The sequence below is a fragment of the Furipterus horrens genome, unplaced genomic scaffold, assembly GCF_987537825.1.
Source record: "Furipterus horrens unplaced genomic scaffold, mFurHor1.1.pri manual_scaffold_5, whole genome shotgun sequence".
NCBI lineage: Eukaryota > Metazoa > Chordata > Mammalia > Chiroptera > Furipteridae > Furipterus > Furipterus horrens.
Window position 1 is genome coordinate 120,151,861 of NW_028327175.1, and position 22,330 is coordinate 120,174,190.

General features: G+C 44.1%; 1 protein-coding gene across 3 annotated transcripts in view; it reads left to right on the forward strand.

The window, feature by feature from the left end:
• The first annotated feature begins 5,455 nt into the window (after positions 1–5,455).
• The window catches only part of IL21R (interleukin 21 receptor), a 39,566-nt gene continuing 22,691 nt past the window's right edge, over positions 5,456–22,330 (forward strand). For 2 of the 3 annotated variants that reach the window (XM_090277419.1, XM_090277420.1), the window contains exon 1: positions 5,456–6,043. Coding sequence is in view for 1 of the 3 variants with exons in the window: in XM_090277418.1 (XP_090133544.1) it covers positions 7,157–7,314 (158 nt within the window). In the remaining 2 variants the exon portion in view is untranslated. Of the gene's footprint in view, positions 6,044–7,052; positions 7,315–22,330 lie in introns of those variants that run through there. The other variant, XM_090277418.1, reaches the window with a different exon arrangement.

Sequence of the window (22,330 nt, forward strand, 5' to 3'; positions counted from 1 at the left end):
GTTGTAACAATCACTGAGAATATCACTATCCTAGTTACAGGTTCTGGCAGACTACCCCCAGTGCCTGTTATGGCTAGTGATACCCCTTAATCCCCTCAGTGCCTGCGTTACTTCTAGAATAGTGACCCCACCATAACTCCCTTTATATACTACAAACTTCAGCATTTATGGCTGCTCACCCAGTTACTGCTGGCTTCCTCACACAGAAATCTGGTGTGCACTGGAAACAGTATGGAGGTAGATGAGACAGCTGTAGCATCTAACAGAGCCAGTAGCCAGCTGAGAACATGTTACAGCTCCACCCATCTGCCTCACATGATTGGCAGAGCTTAAGACACAGTAATTGGTGATTTGAGGCGGTTCTACTGCTACAGACCCCACCCAGTGTCAAAGACAATTGGCAATTGGCACTGTACCTCATACCCCTTATTAGCCTCAGCTGATTCAACAGATTAGCTGATTCAACAGATGTAGCTGGGAGTGTCAGGAGGCTCTCTACACTCTCCCAGGTCCTAGGTAATGGGCAGAGGTGAACAGCAACTGACCAGATGCCCTGAGATTCAGCAGTAAAGTGGGACATTTAAGCATCCTCAGGGGTTTTGTGTGGGCCCACTGCTTCCTCGTCTAACAGCTGTCTCCACCGCTGACAGATCAGGTACCCATATGCCTCAAATAGCGATCAATATGCTCAATGGCTTAGGGAAAGAAATAGACTTACAGGTTCAGGAAGCACAGAGAGTTCCAAAAAGCTGGACCCAGGGAGAACCACACCAAGACACATTATAATCAAAATGTCAAAAATTAAGGATAAAGAGAGACTCTTAAAAGCAGCAAGAGAGAAGAGAATTACGTACAAAGGGGTCCCAATAGACTATCAGCTGATTTCTCAAAAGAAACTCTGCAGGCAAGAAGGGATTGGCAAGAAATATTCAAAGTAATGAAAATCAAAAACCTACAATCACGATTACTCTATCCAGCGGAGCTGTCATTCAGAATAGAAGGGCAGAGAAAGTGCTTCCAGGACAAAGTAAAACTGAAGGAGTTCATCAGATCCAAACCACTGTTATACGAGATGTTCAAGGGACTGGTTTAGGAGAAAGAGGATCAAAACTATGAACATTAAAATGAAAACTGTATCACAACAACCAACAACAGAAGCTAAGGAATCGAAACAAAGGCAGACTAAGTAGGCAAGGAGAGTGGAAAAAGAATTATAGGTATCGGGAACATATTGGGGGGAGGTCAGTGGGGAGGGGGAAGGGGGGAAAGGGAGGGAGATGGTACAGGAATTAGGAAGCATAGTAGGAGGGAGTGGAGTAGACAGGAAGAGGTTGAGAAGAACTATGTACACAGCCAATGGGCATGGACTAAGAAGGGGGGACAACTGGAGGGAGGGGGGTCACTGGGTGGAGAGGAACAAAGGGAAAAGAAATTGGGACAACTGTAACAGCATAATCAATAAAGCATATTTAGAAAAAGAATAAAATACTTAGGAATAGTTTTTACAAAGGAAGTGAAAGACTTAACATAGTGGAAACTATAAAACATTGCTGTAAGAAATTAAAGAAGATCTAAATAAATGAAAAAATCTCACATTCATGTAAAAAAGACATAAGATGGCAATATTGCTCAAAGTAATCTGCAAATTCAATGCAATTCCTACCAAAACCCCAATAGCCTTTTTCTTTTTCTAAATGAGAAAGTTGATCCTAAAATTCATGTGGAATTGCAAGGGACCCAGAATAGACAAAACAATCTTAAAAAACAAAAACAGAAACAAAGTTGGAGGACTCAAGCTCTCAATTATAAAACTTAATACAAATATAAGGGCACTAATCCCATTCGTGAGGGCTCTGCCCTGTGAATCACCTCTGAGAAACCCCGCCTTCTAATAACATCACATTGGGAATCAATCTATAGCACAACCAAACTACAAAACTGGCAAAGGATGTGAATAAACATTTCTCCTAAGCAGATACACTAATGACTACCAAGCACAAAAAGATGTTCATTCAACATCATTAGGCGTTAGGGAAATGCAAAACAAAACAACAAGACACCACCTCACATCCACTAGAATCGCTCTAATAAAAAGGCAAATATTGTGTGTGGACAAGGATGTGGAGAAATGGGAACATGCATAGATTGCTGGTGGAACTGTAAAATGGTGCCGCTGCTGTGGAAGACAGTTTGTCAGCTCCTCAGTAAGTTAAACACAGAACTACTACTATATGACTCAGCCATCCCCTCCTGGGCATATACCCGGAAGATCTGAAAGTGCACGTGTGCACAAAAGCTGGCGTGGCGCGGTGCGTGGCAGTGTTGCTCATAACAAAGACAACATGAACACAGTCTTGATGGCCATCAGCTGACGGATGGGTAAACCACATGTGGCATATCCACGCAATGGAATGTTACTCAGCATTAAAAATGAAGTGCATTGCCACAGGACGGATGAACCTCAAAACACGTACTAGGCAGAACAAAAAACCAATCAGAAAAGACAAGCAATAAAATAAAATAAAACAAAAACCCAGACACAATAGACCACATGTTAGATGATTTGATTTGTATGAAAAGTCCAGCGAAGGAAGAGGAACCTCAGCAGAGACAGACAGGTGAGTATGGGGCTGGGAGGGGGAATGAGACTGACTGCAGACAGGCAGGAGGGGCCTTTCTGGAATGTTCTACAGCTCTGCTGGATGGTGATGGCACAACTCAGGCAGTTTACTGAAAATCATTGAACTGTGTGCTTACAATGGTTGAACTTTGTGCTATGTAAATTATACCTAATAAAACTGTTAAAAATAAAAAAGAGGAAATGGGTTAAAGGAGGGGTGTGTCAATTATTCTCCCCATCCCCCAGACCTTTTGGCTGAAATGCAGATTTAACCACTTCCTCCCCAGTGACCAGCTCTAAATACTAAGGGGTATTGGGAGGGTATTGAAAGATCCTATTACATCCTCCTTCTGAGCCCCTTGGGGACCACACTCGTGAGACATACACAGGTCCAAAGGGACCCCCTCAAAGGACCCTTCTCTCAACACACAGATCTATTTCTGGGGGCACCCATGTTCACCCCACTAGATGTGGTAGCTGTTAGATTTCAACTTTCAAAAGCATCTACTTTTTAAACACAAGTGAGTGCATTCCACCCACTCACTAAATTCTGACCTGAGCACTCTTGAAAATGTAAGTTGGATCAAGTCACTCCTCTTTGGAACCAAATACACCTTCCTTGTATCGTCATGCAAGATCCCTTGTGATGTGCAGGAGTGTGACTTCTGTGACCCTGTCCCTTCCTGTTCCTTTGCTGGCTCACTCCAGTCCTCCACTCCCTGTTCTCAGGTTCCCGGAGCACACTGCACTTCTTCCCACCTCCTTCTGCTGGAAGTTTCCCCTGTGGCTGGGTCCTTCTTGTCACCCAGCATGCCCCCAAGTGTCTCTACCTTGACCTCTCATTGGTTTTCTGGGACAATTAGTTTAGTTTCCATGAGAACTTGTTTGATTTGTCCATTATTTCTTCGTGCTTCTGCTTCTCACTAGAGTACAGGCTCTGTGAGGGCTGTCACTTGTATATATTTCTGGGGCGTCCCCAGCACATACTCGAGGGCCTGCTTAGTATTGGTGGGTAGGATGCAGGAAGGAGAGAAGAGATGGTTGGGCAGACGGGAGGACAGAAGAGTAGATGAGTGGGTAGGTCGAGAGAAGGGAAGGCATGAAGACAGGCAGGCAGTGGAAGGGAGGGAGACAGGCGGGAGTGGGCAGGGACTGGATATCCTTGGGTTGACATATACCCAGAAGCACAGTAGTGAATGATCTAGAATATAGGCTCACAAACCCAAACGACTGAGTTCAATCCCAATTCTGCCATTCACCAGCTTTGTGACCTTGGACAAGTCCTTTAACCTCTCTGAGCCTCAGTTTCCTTAACTGTAAAATAGATGATGATGATGATGGTAATAACAACTATTTTCTTGAGTTATTGTGAGTGAGCTGATGTATCCTTAAAGTCCTTGGCACAGAGCAAGCTTTCAGCAAATGTTAATTCTATTTTACTGTTCCTTCTGTGGATCTTTCCATCACCACATATATCGGATACATGGTATCAGCAAACTCACCCTGAAGATCAAGAGAAAGAAAAAAAAAAAAAATCTGGCTTTCTTTCAAGATTTGTTCTCCATGGAATATGTGATGATATTTTGGTAGTGGCGAAGAGAACTTCCATAGGGCAAACATCCCTTCAAATCAGCCTCAGGGGAATTTGTACCAAGTTCCTCAAAAACATCTAGAAAAAAAAAGTAGAAGAAATAAATAGCAAGATGCTTTCTCTTTTTCTTTGGAGTAGTCATGTGGGTTAGCTGCAAATTTTTTCCCAAAAATGAGTCAGCAGGGGAAGAGATGGCATACAAGTTTGAGTCGACCTGTATCATCAAAACAGCATAAAACAGCCCCCATCCACCCTGGGGACCTTTCAGCCTTGCTGGAGCCCATTTCCACAGCCTGGTGCCGGCTTAGGAAGCAGATACACCAAAGCTCAAACCCTTGCTGTGACAGTTCTTAGTTTGTGTGACATTTCAGCCCTCTGGGCCTTGGTTTCTCCACCCGTACAATGGGAATAATCTTACCTGCCTCTCAGGGTTTGCGAGATAAAATGAGACCCCCTCGGTACCTACAAAAGGTAAAAGAGTAATAGTGGTAATAGCAGCAGCCATTCTCTTGCTCCTCTTTTTAGGCTGCTGGGTGTGAGTTTGCTTAATTTTGTCCTGTGGCTTCTTAAAGGTCTGCAGAGTTGTCTGACCTTCTCATAGGCCCCTGGCTTGTCAGCAGGACGAAAACTCTCTTTAGAATCTTTTTCTCTATTTTCTTCCTGAGTTTCCCCATCAGTGGCTAAGTGTCCCCATTTCACAGATGGGCAAAAGGAGGCACTCAGAGAGGTGGTGTGACATGCCCAGGAGATTGTCCTCTCAAGGGTACGGAGACAGGGGCCAGCTGCCTGCAGCACTGCCACAGGGGGCTGCATTCAAAGGGCACAGGCCCAGGAGTCTGGGACGGGTCCCAAACGCAGGCCTCTACTGGGCAAGGCAGGCAGCATGCCTAAGGGAAGCAGACCAGACTGCAAACTCTGGAACAAGGGTTGTGATCTCCATGGGACTTGGGCTGAGGTGGACTCTCAGGACCACCAGGGGCCTCCCAGTCCAGGTGTGGCACCACTGTACCCTCTGAGCCTGTTTCCACTCCCTGAGAAGCAGTGTTTCAGGCTGCCCTGCCTGCCTTATGGGTCATGACCTTGAGGCGGACGTCATTCTGGTAGCCTGGAATGTATTCTTAGAAGGTGACCTATGGAGAGCAGTGTGCCCTGCCTGGGGGCGAGGCCTCCTTCCACTTCTTTCTGGGGAGGAGTCAGCTGCTCTGTGGGCAGGGCCCGAGGGGAGCTCTCACCACATCCTCCTCTTCCTCCTCCTTCCTCTCCACCCTGCACACGCTCTCGGGCAGAGGTGGCAGCCACTGCCTCTGATAGACCCACTGGTGCCTCTCTGCCCAGGGGCTGATGGGCTCGGGGTGTGGATGTTTGCCTGCTTCTCCCTGAGTGTAACTGATAGCCTGCCTGCCTGCCTGTCTGTCTGCCTGTCTGTCGGTCTCTCTGTGTGTTTGCCTGGCTGGCCACCTGCCTGTTCACTTGACTTCTCCTATCTGAAGGTCTGCCTGACCAGTCCTTGACTACTGTCTGTCCATCCCTGGTACAGCCGATTGATCGATCGATTGATCAGTCCCTGACCCACGATGACTATCTTCTGTCCACGTGTGACCTCTTTGGGACTTGACTGACCATTGCGTGGCTTGCCTGCCCAGGCCGAGCTTCCATCTGTCCAGGTGACAGGTCATATGCCTATTTGGCAGGCTGTGGCTTCCCATCCCAGACCCTTGCCTGTTCTCTCAGACCCTCATCACCCACCCTGTGCCAAGCTGCCACCCCTGGGAGCCCACTGGATTGCCCTAAACACCTGGAATGGATTTCTGAGGGAGAAGCTGGATTAACAGGTAACCAGGCTCTAGCCGCCTTTTCCACCTGGGAGGGCACAGCCCCTCCTCGCCTGCAGTGGAAGGGTGCAGAGCGTCCTGTGCTCTCATCACAGCTGTGGGCAGTGGGTGAGTCCAGTGAGGAGGGCTGAGCTGGAGTCTCTTGTTCAGCCTAGCTCAGGGTGCCTGGGTCTGCTGGAGGCCTGCAGGCCTGGGACAGGGGCATGGCCGGGATGACCCCATGAGCGGTCTCTAAAACCAGCCTCCAAAAAGCATGGGACTAGGGAGCGAAAGCTGTCCAGATCAAACGTGACTCAATAGTCCCTGTGGTTCTGGGAAGCTGGGCTGGGCAGGGGTGGACACGCGTGTGATTGTAGGATGCTGCTAGGGGGCCCATTTTGGGGGGCGGGGGAAGCACTAGCTTTGTGCCAGCTTCTTTGTTCTATCTCCTTTATTTTATCTAATCCTTCAAAACAAGTTGGCGTGCCCATTTCAGAACTGAGGCTCTGGGAAGTGGAGTGATTCTCCCAAGGTGATTCAACCAATCCTTAGCAGGGCAAGCAGGTGACTTGAGGGCTGACCCTGCCCTCCGCATGCTGTCCCTCAGCTTTCTCCTGAAAGCACAAGGAGCCAGAGGGGTGAGCGGCAGACTGGTCCTGTGTCTGCATGAAGAGGAGGAGGGGAGAGTGCGGGAATGGGAGGCCGAGGCTGAGCCTGGAAGGATGCATTGATTTCTGACGTGCGAAGTGGCAGGGAAGGGCAGGCACATTCCTGGCAGTGGAGCTGGGACAGTAGGCACCTGGAGTGGGAGCTTAGGCCTTAGGGAAGAAAGAGCAAACTGCTGCTCAGCAGGGAGCAGATCACCCGGGGCCGGTGCGCTGCTCTGGGGCTACATCCCCTTGGGGGAAACGCGGGTATTTTAGAGGCACATGGTAAAGTGGGGAAAACCTGGTGGGTTCAAAATCCAGTCATGCGACTTCCTAGCTGGGTAAGCTTGAGCAGGTCTCTGTGCTTGTTTAAGCCGCCTGGGGCCCCAGTGTTCTCATCTGCAAAATGGGAACAAAGGCAGCTCCATCCTTGTGGGGCTGGTTGTGAGGATTCGAAGTTATAAAAATATGAAAGGGAATTTGCATCATGAGGAACCTGGAGCTCGGGGAGAAGGGCCCCTCTCCGAGAGCAGTAGAAGGCGCAGGGCCACACTCGGGAACCTGCAGTCTTGTCTCCTTCAGCCCCCGCGCCTGGGGCTCCTGGCGCCGGCACCTGGGGGTCTCCCATACTCCTCACAACACCAGGTAGGGCTGCTGACCTCATCTGTCCCATTTTGCAGATGGGCCTGTGGCTCTGTGGGGGAGCCTTGCCCCAGCTCAAAGGTGACTGTAAGATGCAGAGCTGGGTTTGGACCTCCAGTTTGTTTGACAGCAAAGGCCACAACCTGCTGGACAGGATAACATAAAAGTAAGACTCACAGTCCTAGGGCACCTCCTGAGAGTGCGCATTGGATCAAGGGGGCTGGGCAGAGCCCAGAGGGCTGGCCCTGATCACCTGTTCCCTGTGGCGCTAGGAGTCGTTTTGTTAGGAGGTGGCCAGGATCCAGGGCCAGGAGTGTGGGGTGAGCATGGTGAAAGCTGAGGCCTCAGCCACACTGCAGGCCGGCACCTCCCCAGGATAGAAGGGGGTGGGGTGGAGGTGGGGGTTGGAGCTCCCAAAGACTTGTGGGTTGAGGATAGGGGCATGCTCGATGGGAGGCCAGTTCAAGGAAAGGTGGGAAGAGGAAAGCAGGCCACCAAGTTTTATGGGCACCAACTTCCTGAAGCATCACAATCTTCCTGGTGCCTGATGTGAAAAAAAAAAAAAAAGAAATAAAAAGAAGGAAGGACTTCCTTCCTTCCACAGCCAGGCAGGGCAGCCAGTGCCTTCATGGTCAAATGGAGGTGTTGGACCTGGCTTACCAACATACCACTGATTGTACTGTGGGCTTTGGAATAAGCCGGACCTGGGTTTGAGTACCAGCTCCACCATTTAGTACCTGTGTGACCTCGAGTAAGCCACTGACCTCTCTGAATCTCAGCTTCCTCATCTGTTACATGGAATTAAGAATGCCTTCTAGGGCTTGTCGGGAGCTGTGTTTTTATTGAGCACCTGCTGTGCACCAGGCAGTGTCCTGGGTCCGGGAGATGCAGCGGGCCACAGACAGACAGGAGCCAGTGTGGTGGTCAGGTGACAAGAGCACAGCAATGGCTCATAGGAAATAGCAACTATGGTGTTTACTTTCAATATTATTGGCAATAATAGTAGCTAGGACACCTGGCAGAGCTTCTGGCATATGCTAGGACCTCAACAATAAAAGCTCTTATGGTGATTCTACTCCCCGCTTTCACAGATGGGGAAACTGAGGCTCAGGAAGGGTGGGGTTTTCTAGGATCACTCAGGAAATCGTTTGCAAGCAGAGGGAAGAAAGCTGTAAAGACAGGAGAACAAGCACTTCCCAATAGCCCCTTCTTCACCTGCTTTTTTCCCTCACCTGCCCTCCAGTGCCCTCCAAACTGGAGGGGTGGGGGAGTGAGAGGGGGATGAGTCCCACCTCCATCACAGTACTCACAGGTGCCACCCCCAAGTCCTTATCCTGGCACCCAGCCAAAGGGACTTTTTATGACAGCACAAATGAGAGCTCTGAGTAAACTTGGAAATTCTGAACCAACCTGAGAATACTCACTTCCCCGGGGTGTGGGCAGAGGACACCTGCAGCAGGAACCCAGCCTACTGGTCCTCACAGCCCCCAGGGAGGATCTGGTTATGCAAGTTGTCCCCCAGGAGGTGAGGCAAGTGTACCAGCATGTCTCCCTGCTCAGGACCTGGCCCCTCCTCCCTGTGCAACCACAGGCAAGTCTCTGAACCTCTCTGGGCCTCTATTTCCTCACCTGCCAGAATGCCTGATGTTGTGAACTGGAACTAGGGCCTGCAAACTTTCTCCAGTACAAATCAATCACATTTAGGCTCCTTTGGCCAGGGCCAGGGCCAGGGCAGGCTGATGGGGGCCTGCTGGGCAAGGAAAGGGTAAAGGCAGGTTGCCAGGCCTGCTCCAACCCTCCCACTGGTAGCCCCAAGCAACTGTGGTTTAAGTATTTTTTTTTCCTCTTACTTACAACCAGCCCCTCCTGGTCTGGGGAAAATGGGGCTGGAGTGAGATGTGGCTCCAGGAGCTGAGAGAGGTGGCCCAGTTTGGCGAGGTTGCCCAGTTTGGCGAGGTTGCCCAGCATGGTGGAGACTGTGGGGCAGATAGAGATGGCCCAGGCAGGGAGAGGTTGTAGGGAGCAGGGCAACACTTCTCAGCTAGGAGAGGTTACAGAGGCTGGGAGAAGTTCCGGCAGGGACACGTTACTCAGGCGAGAATGGGCTTCATGGACGAGGACTCCCGGCTAGGCTAGGAGTGAGTGAGGTGAGAAGTTCCATAAGCGCAGAGGCTGTACATTCTGGGAAAGCACAGGCCCTGCCCTGCCTCTCATGTTCCGCTCCTACTGACTAGGCCATAACCCAGTGTTCTGGCATGCCTGCCTTTAGACACCCACAACCCACGCCTTTTTGCCAACTTCTGGCAAAAAACAGAAGTAAAAAGCAACTAAAATGACCCATGCACCTACGGTATGCCCATCACCTGCCTCACACTCCCTCAGCCAGGCCAGAGCACAGGGCCTTGCCCCCGTTCTACAGATGAGGAAAACTGAGGCTTTGAGAAGGGAGATGTGCCCGAGGTCCAGCTGGGAGTTAGTGGCAGAGCCTTCTCTGTGACCCAGGGCCACTAGGCTGGTGCTTCCCCAGTCTGGGAGCTCCACTTAGGAAAGAAGTAGCTGGTTGACCCTGGGCAACCTGTTGTCCCTCTCTGAAAGTTCCTTGTCACTAATCTGATAGCAGTCATGATCCCTCAGACCTTGGGAACTGAGGGTGTTGCCCAGTGTGGGGGAAGTTCCTGGGGACTAATGAAGCTGATGGGGAAACCGAGACCTTTCGGGGGCTGCCTCAAGGCGTTCGGGGGCTGCCTCAAGGCTATGACTCGACACTGCATTCTTAGCCTCAAGCACTTGTTCCCCATTCTTCTGCAGCTACTTGTTGAGCACCTGCTGTGTTCCAGGCCCCGTTCTAGGCCCTGGGGAGAGTGGGGAACGACCCAGGTAAATTTCCCAGCCTCTGGGAGCTTTTGCTCCAGGGCAGAGGTAGGTCACTGATGCAGAAACAAGAACATTTACTAAATGAATCCTAATACAATTGTGAAGATGGAGACAGACCAAGGGTTGTGTGGCACAGAGCACTGTGGGGACACCAGACCAGTTTCAGGCAGAGTAGATTGCTTCTTTGATCAGGCAGCATTGTAGTTGAAATCTGAGGATGACAAAGCAAAGAAGCACAAGGAAATGCTCCAGGGATAAGGAATGGCATGTTCCAGGACCCTGAGGTGGGGAAAAAAGTTGTTGCATTGGTGCTTTTATTTTTATCAAGTATGTGAAGATCCTCAATGCACTGAATTTAAGAAAGAGGAGTCAAAAACAGTAAGATTCAACTCTGAGGTGTAGCCTACGTAGGTTGTAACATTGAGGTCAAGCTTCAATTAGTCACTCACGTAGCCTGTGTGTCAGGCATTGGTCAGCCGCTGGGGATTCAGCGAGTAACCAAGAAGCACAGGGCCCCTGGCTGGGTGCTGCTCAGAACGTTGCCAACGACATCATGAGCAGTGTGCTCTGCTGGAGGAACGGACCCCAGAGGAAGGAGTGACTCATACTCTTAGCAGAGGTCCAAGATTTACGGAGGAGATGACATTTGAACTGGCTTTTAAAGACTGAGTAGGAGGCTGACAGTCAGCCAAAGTGGGTAGAGAGTTCCCGCGGTGGAGCAGCATGTGCGAAGGAATGGGCGCTGGGTGAAGCGGGAGGCTGGGGAAGTTGCCAGGAAGCTGGGGTCCAGGGTGAACACTGCGGGGTGGAGGGAGTGTTGCGGGGTAGATCCTGAAATCTCTTGAATGCTGGGCTAAGAAATTGGGGGTCTTCTCTGAAGGGCAAAGAGGAGCCAGCAAATGCCGGAGTGGGAGTGAGGTGGGGTTGAAGGGGCCTCTGCTGGAAGCAGGGAAATCAGGGAGGCGGCCTGTAGGAGGGAAGGTGGTCAGAAGCCCTTGAAGACCAGGGATAAACTAGGAGCCCTTTCTTGTGTGTTCCCTTTCGGGAAGTCCCTCAGTCTTGACACTTCTCCTTGTGGCCCTTCTGGAGAGTCCCTCTTCACCCACCCATTTCTTCTCGGTCCCTGTGGGAAACCGGTCATCTTACTTTATCACACTCCTCACCTTTCACTTTCCACTCCCAGTCCCCACCTGAATCACACTGGAGATGATGACTGACTTGGGGAACTGAATGGATCCTGTTCCTGAATCATCAGTGAGGGAAGGAAGACACAGAGAAACCAAGAATTTGTGTTCTTTCCAGTTTGGGGTTGTCATAAATAATGCTGCTCTAAGCAGTCTGGCATATGTCTGCTTGTGTACATATGTACCCATCATTTCTCTTTGGTGCATAACCTAGAGATGGAATAGCTGGGTGTTCTGTTCAGCTGAAGTTTTCCAAAGTGGTTGTACCAATTTATACTTCTATTAGGAAACTGTGTCCAGATTGAGAGTTCAGGTTAGTCCTTTCAAGTACTTGGAATGGACTGTTTTTCTCATTTTAATCCTTCTGGGTTGATGTGTAACTGTATCTTATCGGGGTGTAAATTTGCATATCCTTGATAAATAATGATTTTGAACACCTTTAAATATGCTTAGTGGCCATTTGGATGTCCTTTTTTTGTGAAGTGCCTGTTTAAGCTTTTTGTAGATTTTTAAAAAATTGAGTTCTGTGTTACATATTTATTATTGTTTTGTAAAAGTTCTTTATATATTCTGAGTACAGATAAATTTATTTGTATATATGTATATTATATATACAGTATATATAATGTATAATAATTTTATATTATATAAAAGAAAAATATAAATTACATATGATTATATAAAATTATATACTAGATAGGTAGAGATATAATATAGATATAGGTATAGAGACAGATATTATCTCCTCCTGTTTCTTTTTTTCATTATCTTAATTTTAATGAAGTTCAATTTTCAGTCTTTTCTTTGTGTCTAAAGCTTTGTATGTGCTGTTTAAGAAGTGTTGCCTGCCCTAAGATCATGAAAATAATATCCTATGTTTTCTTCTAGGTGCTTTATTGTTTTACCTTTCATATAGGTCTACAATCTATCTGTAATTGATTTTTACGTATGATGTGAAGTAGAGGGTCGAGGTTGATTTTTTCCATATAAATATCCAATTAACCTACAATCATTTTTTAAAGTCATGCTTTGTCCATGGCTTTGCAGTGGTGCTTTTGTTGAAAGTTAAGTGATTATATATATGAGTCAATTTCTGGACTCTATTCTTTTTCATTGGCTCATTTGTTTTTCCTTGCAGCAATGCTGTACTTTTCTTCAAGGTTGTCTAAATTATTCTCTGCTGTTTGCATTTCTATGTACATTGTAGAATAAGCTTGTCAATTTCCACCAAAGAAAATATTGCCAGGGATTTTTTGAACCTTGGGTTTACATTGGGACTTTAGTTCAATTTTGAGAGAATTGACATTTTAAAAATACAGTCATCCCTCGATAGCCACAGGTGATTGGTCCAGTATTTCCCATGAATACCAAAATCTAGGAATGCTTGAGTCCCGTATATAAAATGGCACAGTGTTTGCATATAACCTCTACCTGCACAGAGGCAACAGCAGGGTGTTGCCTACACATCGCTTCATTCACATGGGTTTGCGTAGTGCTGAAATTCATGTTTCTTTTTGAAACTTTCTGGGATTTAAAAATAAACAATTCTGGTTATCAGTTGGTTGAATTCACAGATTGAAACTCATGAATACAAAAGGCTGACTGAATTAAAATTTCCAATCCATAAGCATAATGTGTCCCTCCATTTATATTTTACAATTTTTATCTTACAAATATCTTGTAGGTTTCTGTGCACCTTTTATTGGAGTTATTCTTGGGTATTTGATTTTTATGCTAATGTAAATTATATAATTTCAAGAATTTCCTTTTCTTAGTGTGCAGAAATACAATAGATTTTTTTCATACGTTATTAATTTTGTTAACACTTCAAACTGGAGTTCCAGATGTGGAAAGAAATGGCTGCAAAACCCAGCTCACTTCAACTAACCACCAGTTGGGGACTTTCTACCTTTGCTTTTGTAGTTTGTAGACCACTTCATCTGTTAATGCCATGAGGAAGGGTATTGCAAGCAAAGCAAAATTCCTAGCCTCGGACTTCATAAAACAGTAAATATTTTTTACCCTCTTAAGAACTTTTTACCCTCTTAAAAAGTTTAAGTGTACAAGACAGAACACTACAGTATTAACTATATGTGCATTGTTGTACAGCGTATCTTTACAACTTTTTCATCACGCATGACTGAAGCTGTACCCATTGACCAACAACTCCCCATTATAAGCCCTTCTCTCCAGCTCCTGACAACCTTCCATAGAAATACTTTCTATTTCTATGAGTTTTGATTACTTTAGATATGTCATATAAATGGAATCATGCAGTACTTGTCTTTTTCTTTTTTAATAAAGATTTTATTTATTTATTTTCAGAGAGAGAGGGGAAGGGAAGGAGAAAGAGAGAGAGAAACATTAATGTGTGGTTGCCTCTCTCACACCCCTAGCTGGGGACCTGGCCTGCAACCCAGGCATGTGTCCTGACTGGGAATTGAACCTGTGACCCTTTGGTTCGCAGGCCAGAGTTCAATCTGCTGAGCCACACCAGCCAGGGCCAGTACCTGTCTTTCTTGATTGTCTTGTTTCACTTAGCATAATGTCCTCAGAAATCATTCATGCTATAGCATCTGGCAGAATTTTCTTCTTTTTAAAGGCTAAATAATATTTCACTGTGTGTATACCACATTTTCTTTATTTTGTTTTAGTTTTCGTACTTTATTGTTGTTCAACTATAGTTGTTCCAATTTTTCCCCTCAAGCTCTCCCCTGTCCTGCCCACCTTTCCTGCTTCCACAGTCAATCCCCACCCTGTTGTTCATGTCCATGGGTCCTTTTAACTTGTTCCTTGATTAGAACCGTCCCCTTCTTTCTCCCTTCTCCCCCTCGCCCAACCCCTCTGGTCACTGTCAATTTGTTCCTTATTTCCATGTTGCTGGTTTTATTTTAGCCATTTGTTTTTGTTCATTAGGTTCTCTTACAGGTGACATCATATGGTATTTCTCTTTAACTGTCTGTCTTATTTCACTTAGCATAATACTTTCCAGTTCCATCCATGCTATTGTGAAGGGTAGAAATTCATTCTTTTCTTTTTGCTGCATAGTATTCCATTGTGTAAATGTACCACAGGTTTTTGATCCACTCATCCACTGATGGACACTTAAGCTGTTTCCAGCACTTGGCTATTGTAAATAATGCAGCTATGAACATTATCATTATTTACAATAGGTTCTTTTTTTTTTTTAGGTATATTTTATTGATTATGTTGGTACAGTAGTCCCAGTTTTTTCCCCTTTGCTCCCCTCTGCCCAGTACCCACCTTCCTCCAGCAATCCCACCCCCCTTAGTTCATGTCTATGGGTCGTGCATATAAGTTCTTTGGCTTAACCCTTTCCTATATTGTTATTAATTTCCCTCTGTCTATTTTGTACCAACCAATTATGCTTCTTAATCCCTGCACCATTTCCCCATTTCTCCCCCTTCCCCCTCTCAGCTGATAACCCTCCAATAGATCCCCATACCCATGATTCTGTTCCTATTTTGATTTGCTTAGTTGGATTTTGTTTTTATTTTTTAGATTCAGTTGTTGATAGTTGTGAGTTTGTTGTCATTTTCGTGTTCATAGTTTTTATCTTCTTTTTCTTAAATAAGTCCCTTTAACATTTCATATAATAATAGCTTTATCTTGTCTGGAAAGCACTTCATCTGCCCTTCCATTCTAAATGATAGCTTTGCTGAATAGAATAACCTTGGTTATAGGTCCTTGCTTTTCATCACATTGAATACTTCTTGCCAGCCATTTCTTGCCTACAAAGTTTCTTTTGAGAAATCAGCTGAGTCTTGCAGGTAACTCTCTGCTTTTCTCTTGTTGCTTTTAAGATTCTCTCTTTATCTTTTATCTTTGGCATTTTACTTATGATGTGTCTTGGTGTGGTTCTCCTTGGGTCTAGCTTGTTTGGGACTCTCTCTGTGCTTCCTGCCCTTGTATATCTATTTTTTTCACCAAATTTGGGAAGTTTTTCTTCATTATTTTTTCACATAAGCTTTCAATTTCTTGTTCTTCCTCTTCTCCTTCTGGCACCCCTACAATTCGGATGTTGGTATGTTTAAAGTTGTCCCAGAGGTTCCTAAGCCTCTCTTCATTTTTTTCAATTCTCGTTTCCTCATTCTGTACTGGTTGACTGTTTTTTTCTTCCTTATATTCCAAATCATTGATTTGAACCCTGGTTTTCTTCTCCTCACCATTGGTTTTATGTGGATTTTTTTGTTTGTTTGTTTCACTTAGCACTGCTTTTGCTTCTTCCCCTATGTGTGCCGTACTCAAGCACATCTGTCAAGCCTGTGAGCATCTTTATCACCAGGGTTTTGAATTCTGCCTCTGTTAGGTTGACTCTCCTCATCTGTTATGTTGGCTATCTCCTTGTCACTTAGTTCTCCCACTGGAACCTTGATCCATTTCCCCTTTTGGGCCATACTTCTCGGTCTCTGCATCTTGACATGCTCCTGTGTTTGTTTGCCTCTGTGTCTCTACAACAGGTTCTTTTGAATTGGTGTTTCAGGATTCTTAGGGTATAATCCCAGCAGGATAGCTGGTCCAAAGGCAGTTTCTTTTTTTCGTTGTTGTTTTTGAGGAAATTCCATACTGTTTTCCACAGTGGCTGCACTAGTCTGCATTCCCACCAACAGTGTACTTGGGCTCCCTTTTCTCCACACCTTCTCAGCAGCATTTGTTGTTTGTTGATTTGTTAATGATGACCATTCTAAACCATGTGAGGTGGTATCTCATTGTGGTTCTCATTTGCATCTCTCTGATGGCTAGTGATGTTGCGCATCCTTTGATATGCCTATGGGCTTTCTGTTTGTTTTCCTTGGAGAAGTGTCTGTTCAGGTCCTTTGCCCATTTTTTACCCAGGTTGTTTGTCTTCCTGATGTGGAGTAGTACAAGTTCTTTATATATTTTGGAGCTCAAACCCTTATTTGAAGTATCATTGGCAAATAAGTTTTCCCATGTGGTTGGTTCCCTTTTTTTTCACTAATGTTTTCTTTAGCTTTGCAGAAGCTTTTAAATTTGATGTAGTCTCATTTGTTTATTTTTTCCTTTACATCCCTTGCACTGGGAAATATATTGGCAAAAATATTGCTGCATGGGATATCTGAAATTTTCCTGCCTATGTTTTCCTCTAGGACTTTTATGGTGTCACAACTTATATTTAAGTTTTTTATCCACCTTGAGTTGAGTCTGGTGTATGGTATAAGTTTGTGGTCTAGTTTCATTTTTTGCATGTTCCTGTCCAGTTTTCCCAACACCATTTATTGAAGAGGGTATTTTCACTCCATTTTATGCTCCTGCCCCTTTTGTCAAAAATTAATTACCCATAGAGACTTAGGTTTATTTCAGAGCTTTCTATTCTTTTCCATTGATATATGTGTCTATTTTTATGACACATAACAAAACAGTACCAGACTGTTTTGATTACAATAGCCTTGTGATATTGTTTGATACCAGGTATTGTGATCCCGCCTACTTTGTTCTTCTTTCTCAAAATTGCTGAGGCTATTTGGGGTCATTTATGGTCCCATATAAATTTTTGAAATGTTTGTTCTATATCTGTGAAGTATGTCGTTGGTATTTTATGGGATTGTGTTGAATCTATAGGTTGCTTTGGGTAGTATGGACATTTTAATGGTGTTAATTCTTCCAATCCATGAACATGGTATATGCTTTCATTTATTTGTGTCTTCCTTAACTGTTCTGTAGTTTTCTGAGTACAGGTCTTTTACTGCCTTGGTTAAGTTTATTCCTAGATACTTTCTTTTCCTGTTGCTATAGTAAATGGGTTTTCCCCCGCTAGTTTCTGTTTCTGATATTTTGTTGTTGGTGTACAAAATGCCTTTGACTTCTGAATATTGACTTTGTATCTCGCTGTTTTGCCAAGTTCATTTATTAGGTTGAGTAGGTTTTTGATGGAGCCTATAGGGTTTTCTGTATACACTATTATGTCATCTGCAAATAATGACAGTTTTACTTCCTCCTTTCCAATTTGGATGGCTTCTATTTATTTTTCTTGTCAAATTGCTGTGGCTAGAACTTCCAAAACTAAATTGAATAGAAGTGGATAGAGTGGACATCCTTGCCTTGTTCCTGATCTTAGGGGGATAGCTTTTAGTTTTTGCCTGTTGTGTAAGATGTTGGCTGTAGGTTTCTCATATATGGCCTTTATTATGTTGAGGTATGCTCCCTCTACTCTCACTTTGCTGAATGTTTTTATTATAAAAGGGTCCTGTATTTTATCAAATGCTTTTTCTGAATCTATTAATATGATCATGTGATTTTTGTCTTTCATTTTGTTTATGTAATGTATTACATTATTGATTTGAAAATATTGTGCTATCCTTGCATCCCTGGGATAAATCCCACTTGATCATGTTGTTTGATCTTTTTAATACATTGCTGGATCCGGTTTGCCAATATTTTGTTCAGGAATTTAGCATCTAAGTTCATCAGCAATATTGGCCTGTAGTTTCCTTCTTTGTTGCTCTTTACCTGGTTTTGGAATTAGGATAATACTGGTTTTATAAAAAGTGTTAAGCAGTCTTCCTCTCCTTGAATTTTTTGGAAGTTTGGGGAATATAGGTATTAGCTCTTCCCTAAATTTTTAATATAATTCGCCTGCAAAGCCGTGTGGTCCAGGGCTTTTGTGTGCCAGAAATTTTTTGATTACTGCTTCAATGTCACTAGCTGTTATCAAATTATTCAGGCTTTGTGATTCTTCTTGATTCAGTTTTGGAAGATTATATGTTTATAGAAATTTGTCCTTTTCATCTAGGTGTAAAATTTCTTGGCATATAGTTATAATTTCTTACAATCCTTTGTATTTCTGTGGTATCAGTTGTAATTTCTCCTCTTTCATTTCTGATTTTATTTATTTGGGTCCACTCTTTTTTTCTTCATGAACCTGATTAAAGTTTTGTCAATTTTGTTTATCTTTTCAAAGAACCAGCTACCTGGATTTATTGATCTTTTGAATTGTTTTTTTAGTCTCCATGTCATTTGATTCTGCTCTGATCTTGATTACTTCCTTTCTTGTACTTGCTCTGGGCTTTGTTCCTCTAGTGCTTATAGATGCATGGTTAAGTTGTTTATTTGAGAAATTTCTGGGTTTTTTTTTAGATAGGCCTGTATTGCTATGAACTTTCTTTTCAGTACTGCCTTTGCTGTGTCCCATAAGTTTTGGGCTGTTGTGTGTTCATTTTTATTTGTTTCCATAAACTTTCTAATTTCTTTCTGATCTCATTATTAACCCCTTTATTTTTTAATAGCATGCTATTCAGTCTCCATGAATTTAAATGTTTTTGAGTTTTTCCCTGAGGTTGGTGTCTAGTTTCAAGCCACTATGATCCGAGAGACTGCTTCATATGATTTCAGTTTTCATGAATTTGTTGAGACTTGTTTTGTGTTCTACCATGTGGTTTATTTTTGAGAATGTTCCATGTGCCTTTGAAAAGAATACATATTTTGCTTCTGTATATATCAATTAATTGCATTTGATCTAGAGTGTCATTCAGTGCCACGACATCCTTCTTGATTCTTTGTTTGGCAGATCTATCCATTGTTGACAGAGGGGTGTTAAATACCCTGCTATAAGTGTGTTGCTGTTGATATCTTTCTTTAAGTCCCCCAAAGTTTTTTTTATATATTTGGGTGTTCATATGGTTTGGTGCATATATGTTTACAATAGTTATATCTTCTTGATAAATTCTTCCCTTAAGTATTATGGAGTGTCCTTCTCTGTCTCTTTTTTATGGCTTTTATTTTGAAATCTATTTTGTCTGATATAAGTATTGCTGCTATGGCTTTTTTTTTTTTTTTTTTTTTTTATGTCCATTTGCTTGGAATATTTTTTCCATCCCTTCACTTTCAGTCTGTGTAGCTCTTTTGTTCCAAGGTGGGTCTCTTGTAAACAGCATATATGTGGGCCATGTTTTCTTATCCATTCAGCTACCCCATGTCTTTTGATTGGAGCATTTAGTCCATTCATATTTAAGGTTTTATTGATACATACTTATTCATTGCCATTTTCCCCCTTTGTACCTGTATTCATCTCTCCCTCTCTTTCTCTCTTTTTCTTCATCTTCTTAATACAGCCCCTTTAACATGTCTTGTAATGCTGGCTGGTGGAGATGTATTCTTTTAGCCTTCTTTTGTCTGGGAAACTCTTATTTTGTCTTCCATTTTAATGAGAGCCTAGCTTGATAGAGTAGTCTTGGTTGCAGGCCTTTGCTTTTTGTTGCTTGGAATATTTCCCTCTGGCTTGTAGTGTTTCTGTTGAGAAGTCAGCCGGTAGCCTTATCGGAGCTCCTTCTATGTTATTAGCTGTTTCTCTTTGCTGCCTTTAAGATTCTCTCGTTGTCTTTGAATTATGCCATTTTAATTTGATGTGCCTTGGAGTGGGCCTCTTTAGGTTCCTCTTAAATGGGACTCTATTGCTTCCTTGACTTGCATGACTTTTTCTCTCATCAAGTTAGGGAAGTTTTCTGTGATTATTTTTTTGAACAGGTTTTCTATTCCTTGCTCCTCTTCTTGTCCTTCTGGTATTCCTATCATACAGATATTATTACATTTTATGTTGTCCTCCTCCTTGTTCTTTTAGAGCCTTTTTTCGTTTTGTTTTCTGTCTTGTAATTTTTTTCACTTTGTCCTCCACCTCTGGTTCTATCCTCTGCTTCATCTAGCCTTCTTTTAATTCCTTCTACTGTGTTCTTCATTTCAATAACTGTATTATTCATTTCCTCCTGTCTTGCATTGATATTTTCTATGTCCTTTTTCATGCAGGTGTTGTTTGCAGTAAGTTCCTTGTAGTTTCCCTGGAGTTCTTTGTAGTTCTGACTAAGCTCATTGATCTTCCTTATAACCATTATTTTGAATGCAAGGTCTGATCGTTTGCTTGGCTCAATTTCATTTAGCAGTCTTTCCAGGGATTTCTCCTCTGCTTTCAAGTGGTGGTTGTTTTCTTTGTCCCACTATTTTAGGTGACTCTTCTTGTTTTTTTTTTTTTTTTTAAATATGTTTTATTGATTACACTGTTACATTTGTCCCAATTTCTTTTCCCTCTGCTCCCTTCCACCCAGTGAACCCCTTCTCTCCAATTGTCCCCCCTTTTAGTCCATGTCCATTGGTTGTGCATATAGTTTTTCTCAACCTCTTCCTGTCTACTCCACTCCCTCCTACTATGCTTAATTCCTGTACCATCTCCCTCCCTTCCCCCCACTCCCTGCTGACCTGCCCCCAATATGTTCCTCATACTATAATTCTTTTTCCACTCTTGTTGCCTGCTTAGTTTGCCTTTGTTTCGATTCCCTAGCTTCTGTTGTTGGTTTTTGTGATGCAGTTTTCATTTTAATGTTCATTCATACTTTTGATCCTCCTTCTTCTAAACCAGTCCCTTAAACATCTCATATAATAGTGGTTTGGATCTAATGAACTCCTTCAGTTTTACTTTGTCCTGGAAGCACTTTCTCTGCCCTTCTATTCTGAATGACAGCTCTGCTGGATAGAGTATTTGTGGCTGTAGGTTTTTGATTTTCATTACTTTGAATATTTCTTGCCAGTCCCTTCTTGCCTGCAGGGTCTCCCTTGAGAAGTCAGCTGATACTCTAATTGGGTCCCCTTTGTACATGATTCTCTTCTTCTCTCTTGCTGCTTTTAAGATTCTCTTTTTATCTTTAATTTTTGACAATTTGATTATAATGTGTCTTGGAGTGGTTCTCCCTGGGTCGAGTTTATTTGGAACTCTGTGCTTCCTGGACCTGTAAGTCTAGTTCCTTCCCCAAGTTCTGGAAGTTCTGCTTCATTATTTTTTCACATAATTTTTCAATTTCTAGTTCTTCTTCTTCGCCCTCTGGCAATCCAATAATCCGAATGTTCGTTCACTTATAGCTGTCCCAGAGGTTTCTGAGCCTCTCCTCATGTTCCTCCCTTTTTGTTTCCTCTTTCTGCACTGGTTGACTGTTTGTTCCTTCCCTATGTTCCGATATGTTGATTTGATCTCTGGTTTTCATTTCACTTGTCTCATATGTGTTTTTGTTCGTTTCAGTGTGATTAGCTTTCATTCCTTCCCCGTCTTGTTCCAAATCTTCTGTTAATTCTGTAAGCCACCTTATCACTATAGCTCTGAACTGAGCCTCAGAAAGATTTCTTATTTGCTCATTGGTTAGGTCCCTCATCTGCTGCCTGGTGAGCTGCATCACCGGGATTTCAATCATGGTCTGTTTCATCCTGTCAGTTTTCAGTATACCTTTGTTTCCTGGGCAGGTTGTAGGGGGCGGCGCCCCATGCACTTGTCCCCTACCCAGCGACCAGCGACCTTTTTCACCGCTCTGGGGCGCTTTGTGTGGGGGCGGGGACCCAAGATAGATTCCTGACATTACTCTCCGCTGAGAGACCAGGAGGCTCCTTCCCCATGGCCTCACCGTCCAAGGCAGTGGGGGGGTCTGCCTTCCCCAGCGTTGGAATCACGAGCTGCCGGGTCTCTACTGCAGCCGGGACTGCTCCCCTGGCGTTTCTCGCAGTCCCGCCGCTATCCCCGCCGCTACCTCGGACAGCACAGCCCGACCTTTCCATCCCAATTCTGATCTCGCCCCTCCTACCCGTCCAGACGAGCACCATTGGTTTATAACTTCATACGTTAAGCTTCCATGTAGTTTTATTTTCTGGAACTTCTGGTTATATCTGGTTTTGAGGTAGTTGTATTCCTACTTAGTTGTGGAGGGAGACAGAGCGTGTCAGTCTAAGCCTCCATCTTGGCCGGAAGTCTTCTTGTTTGTTTATGCATATTTGATTGGTCTGCTTTGCCTCCCTGTCTTCCTGGTGTGACCTTCTGTTAGGAGTCCTGTGGGGCCCAGTGGTGCAGTCCCTTTGAGTTCCTGAGTTTGATGCTTTTTGGCTGTCCTTTATGCTGTTTATGCGTGCTCTCTGGTTGTAATTGGGTTTTGGTTATTGTTGGGTTGTTCTTTGGT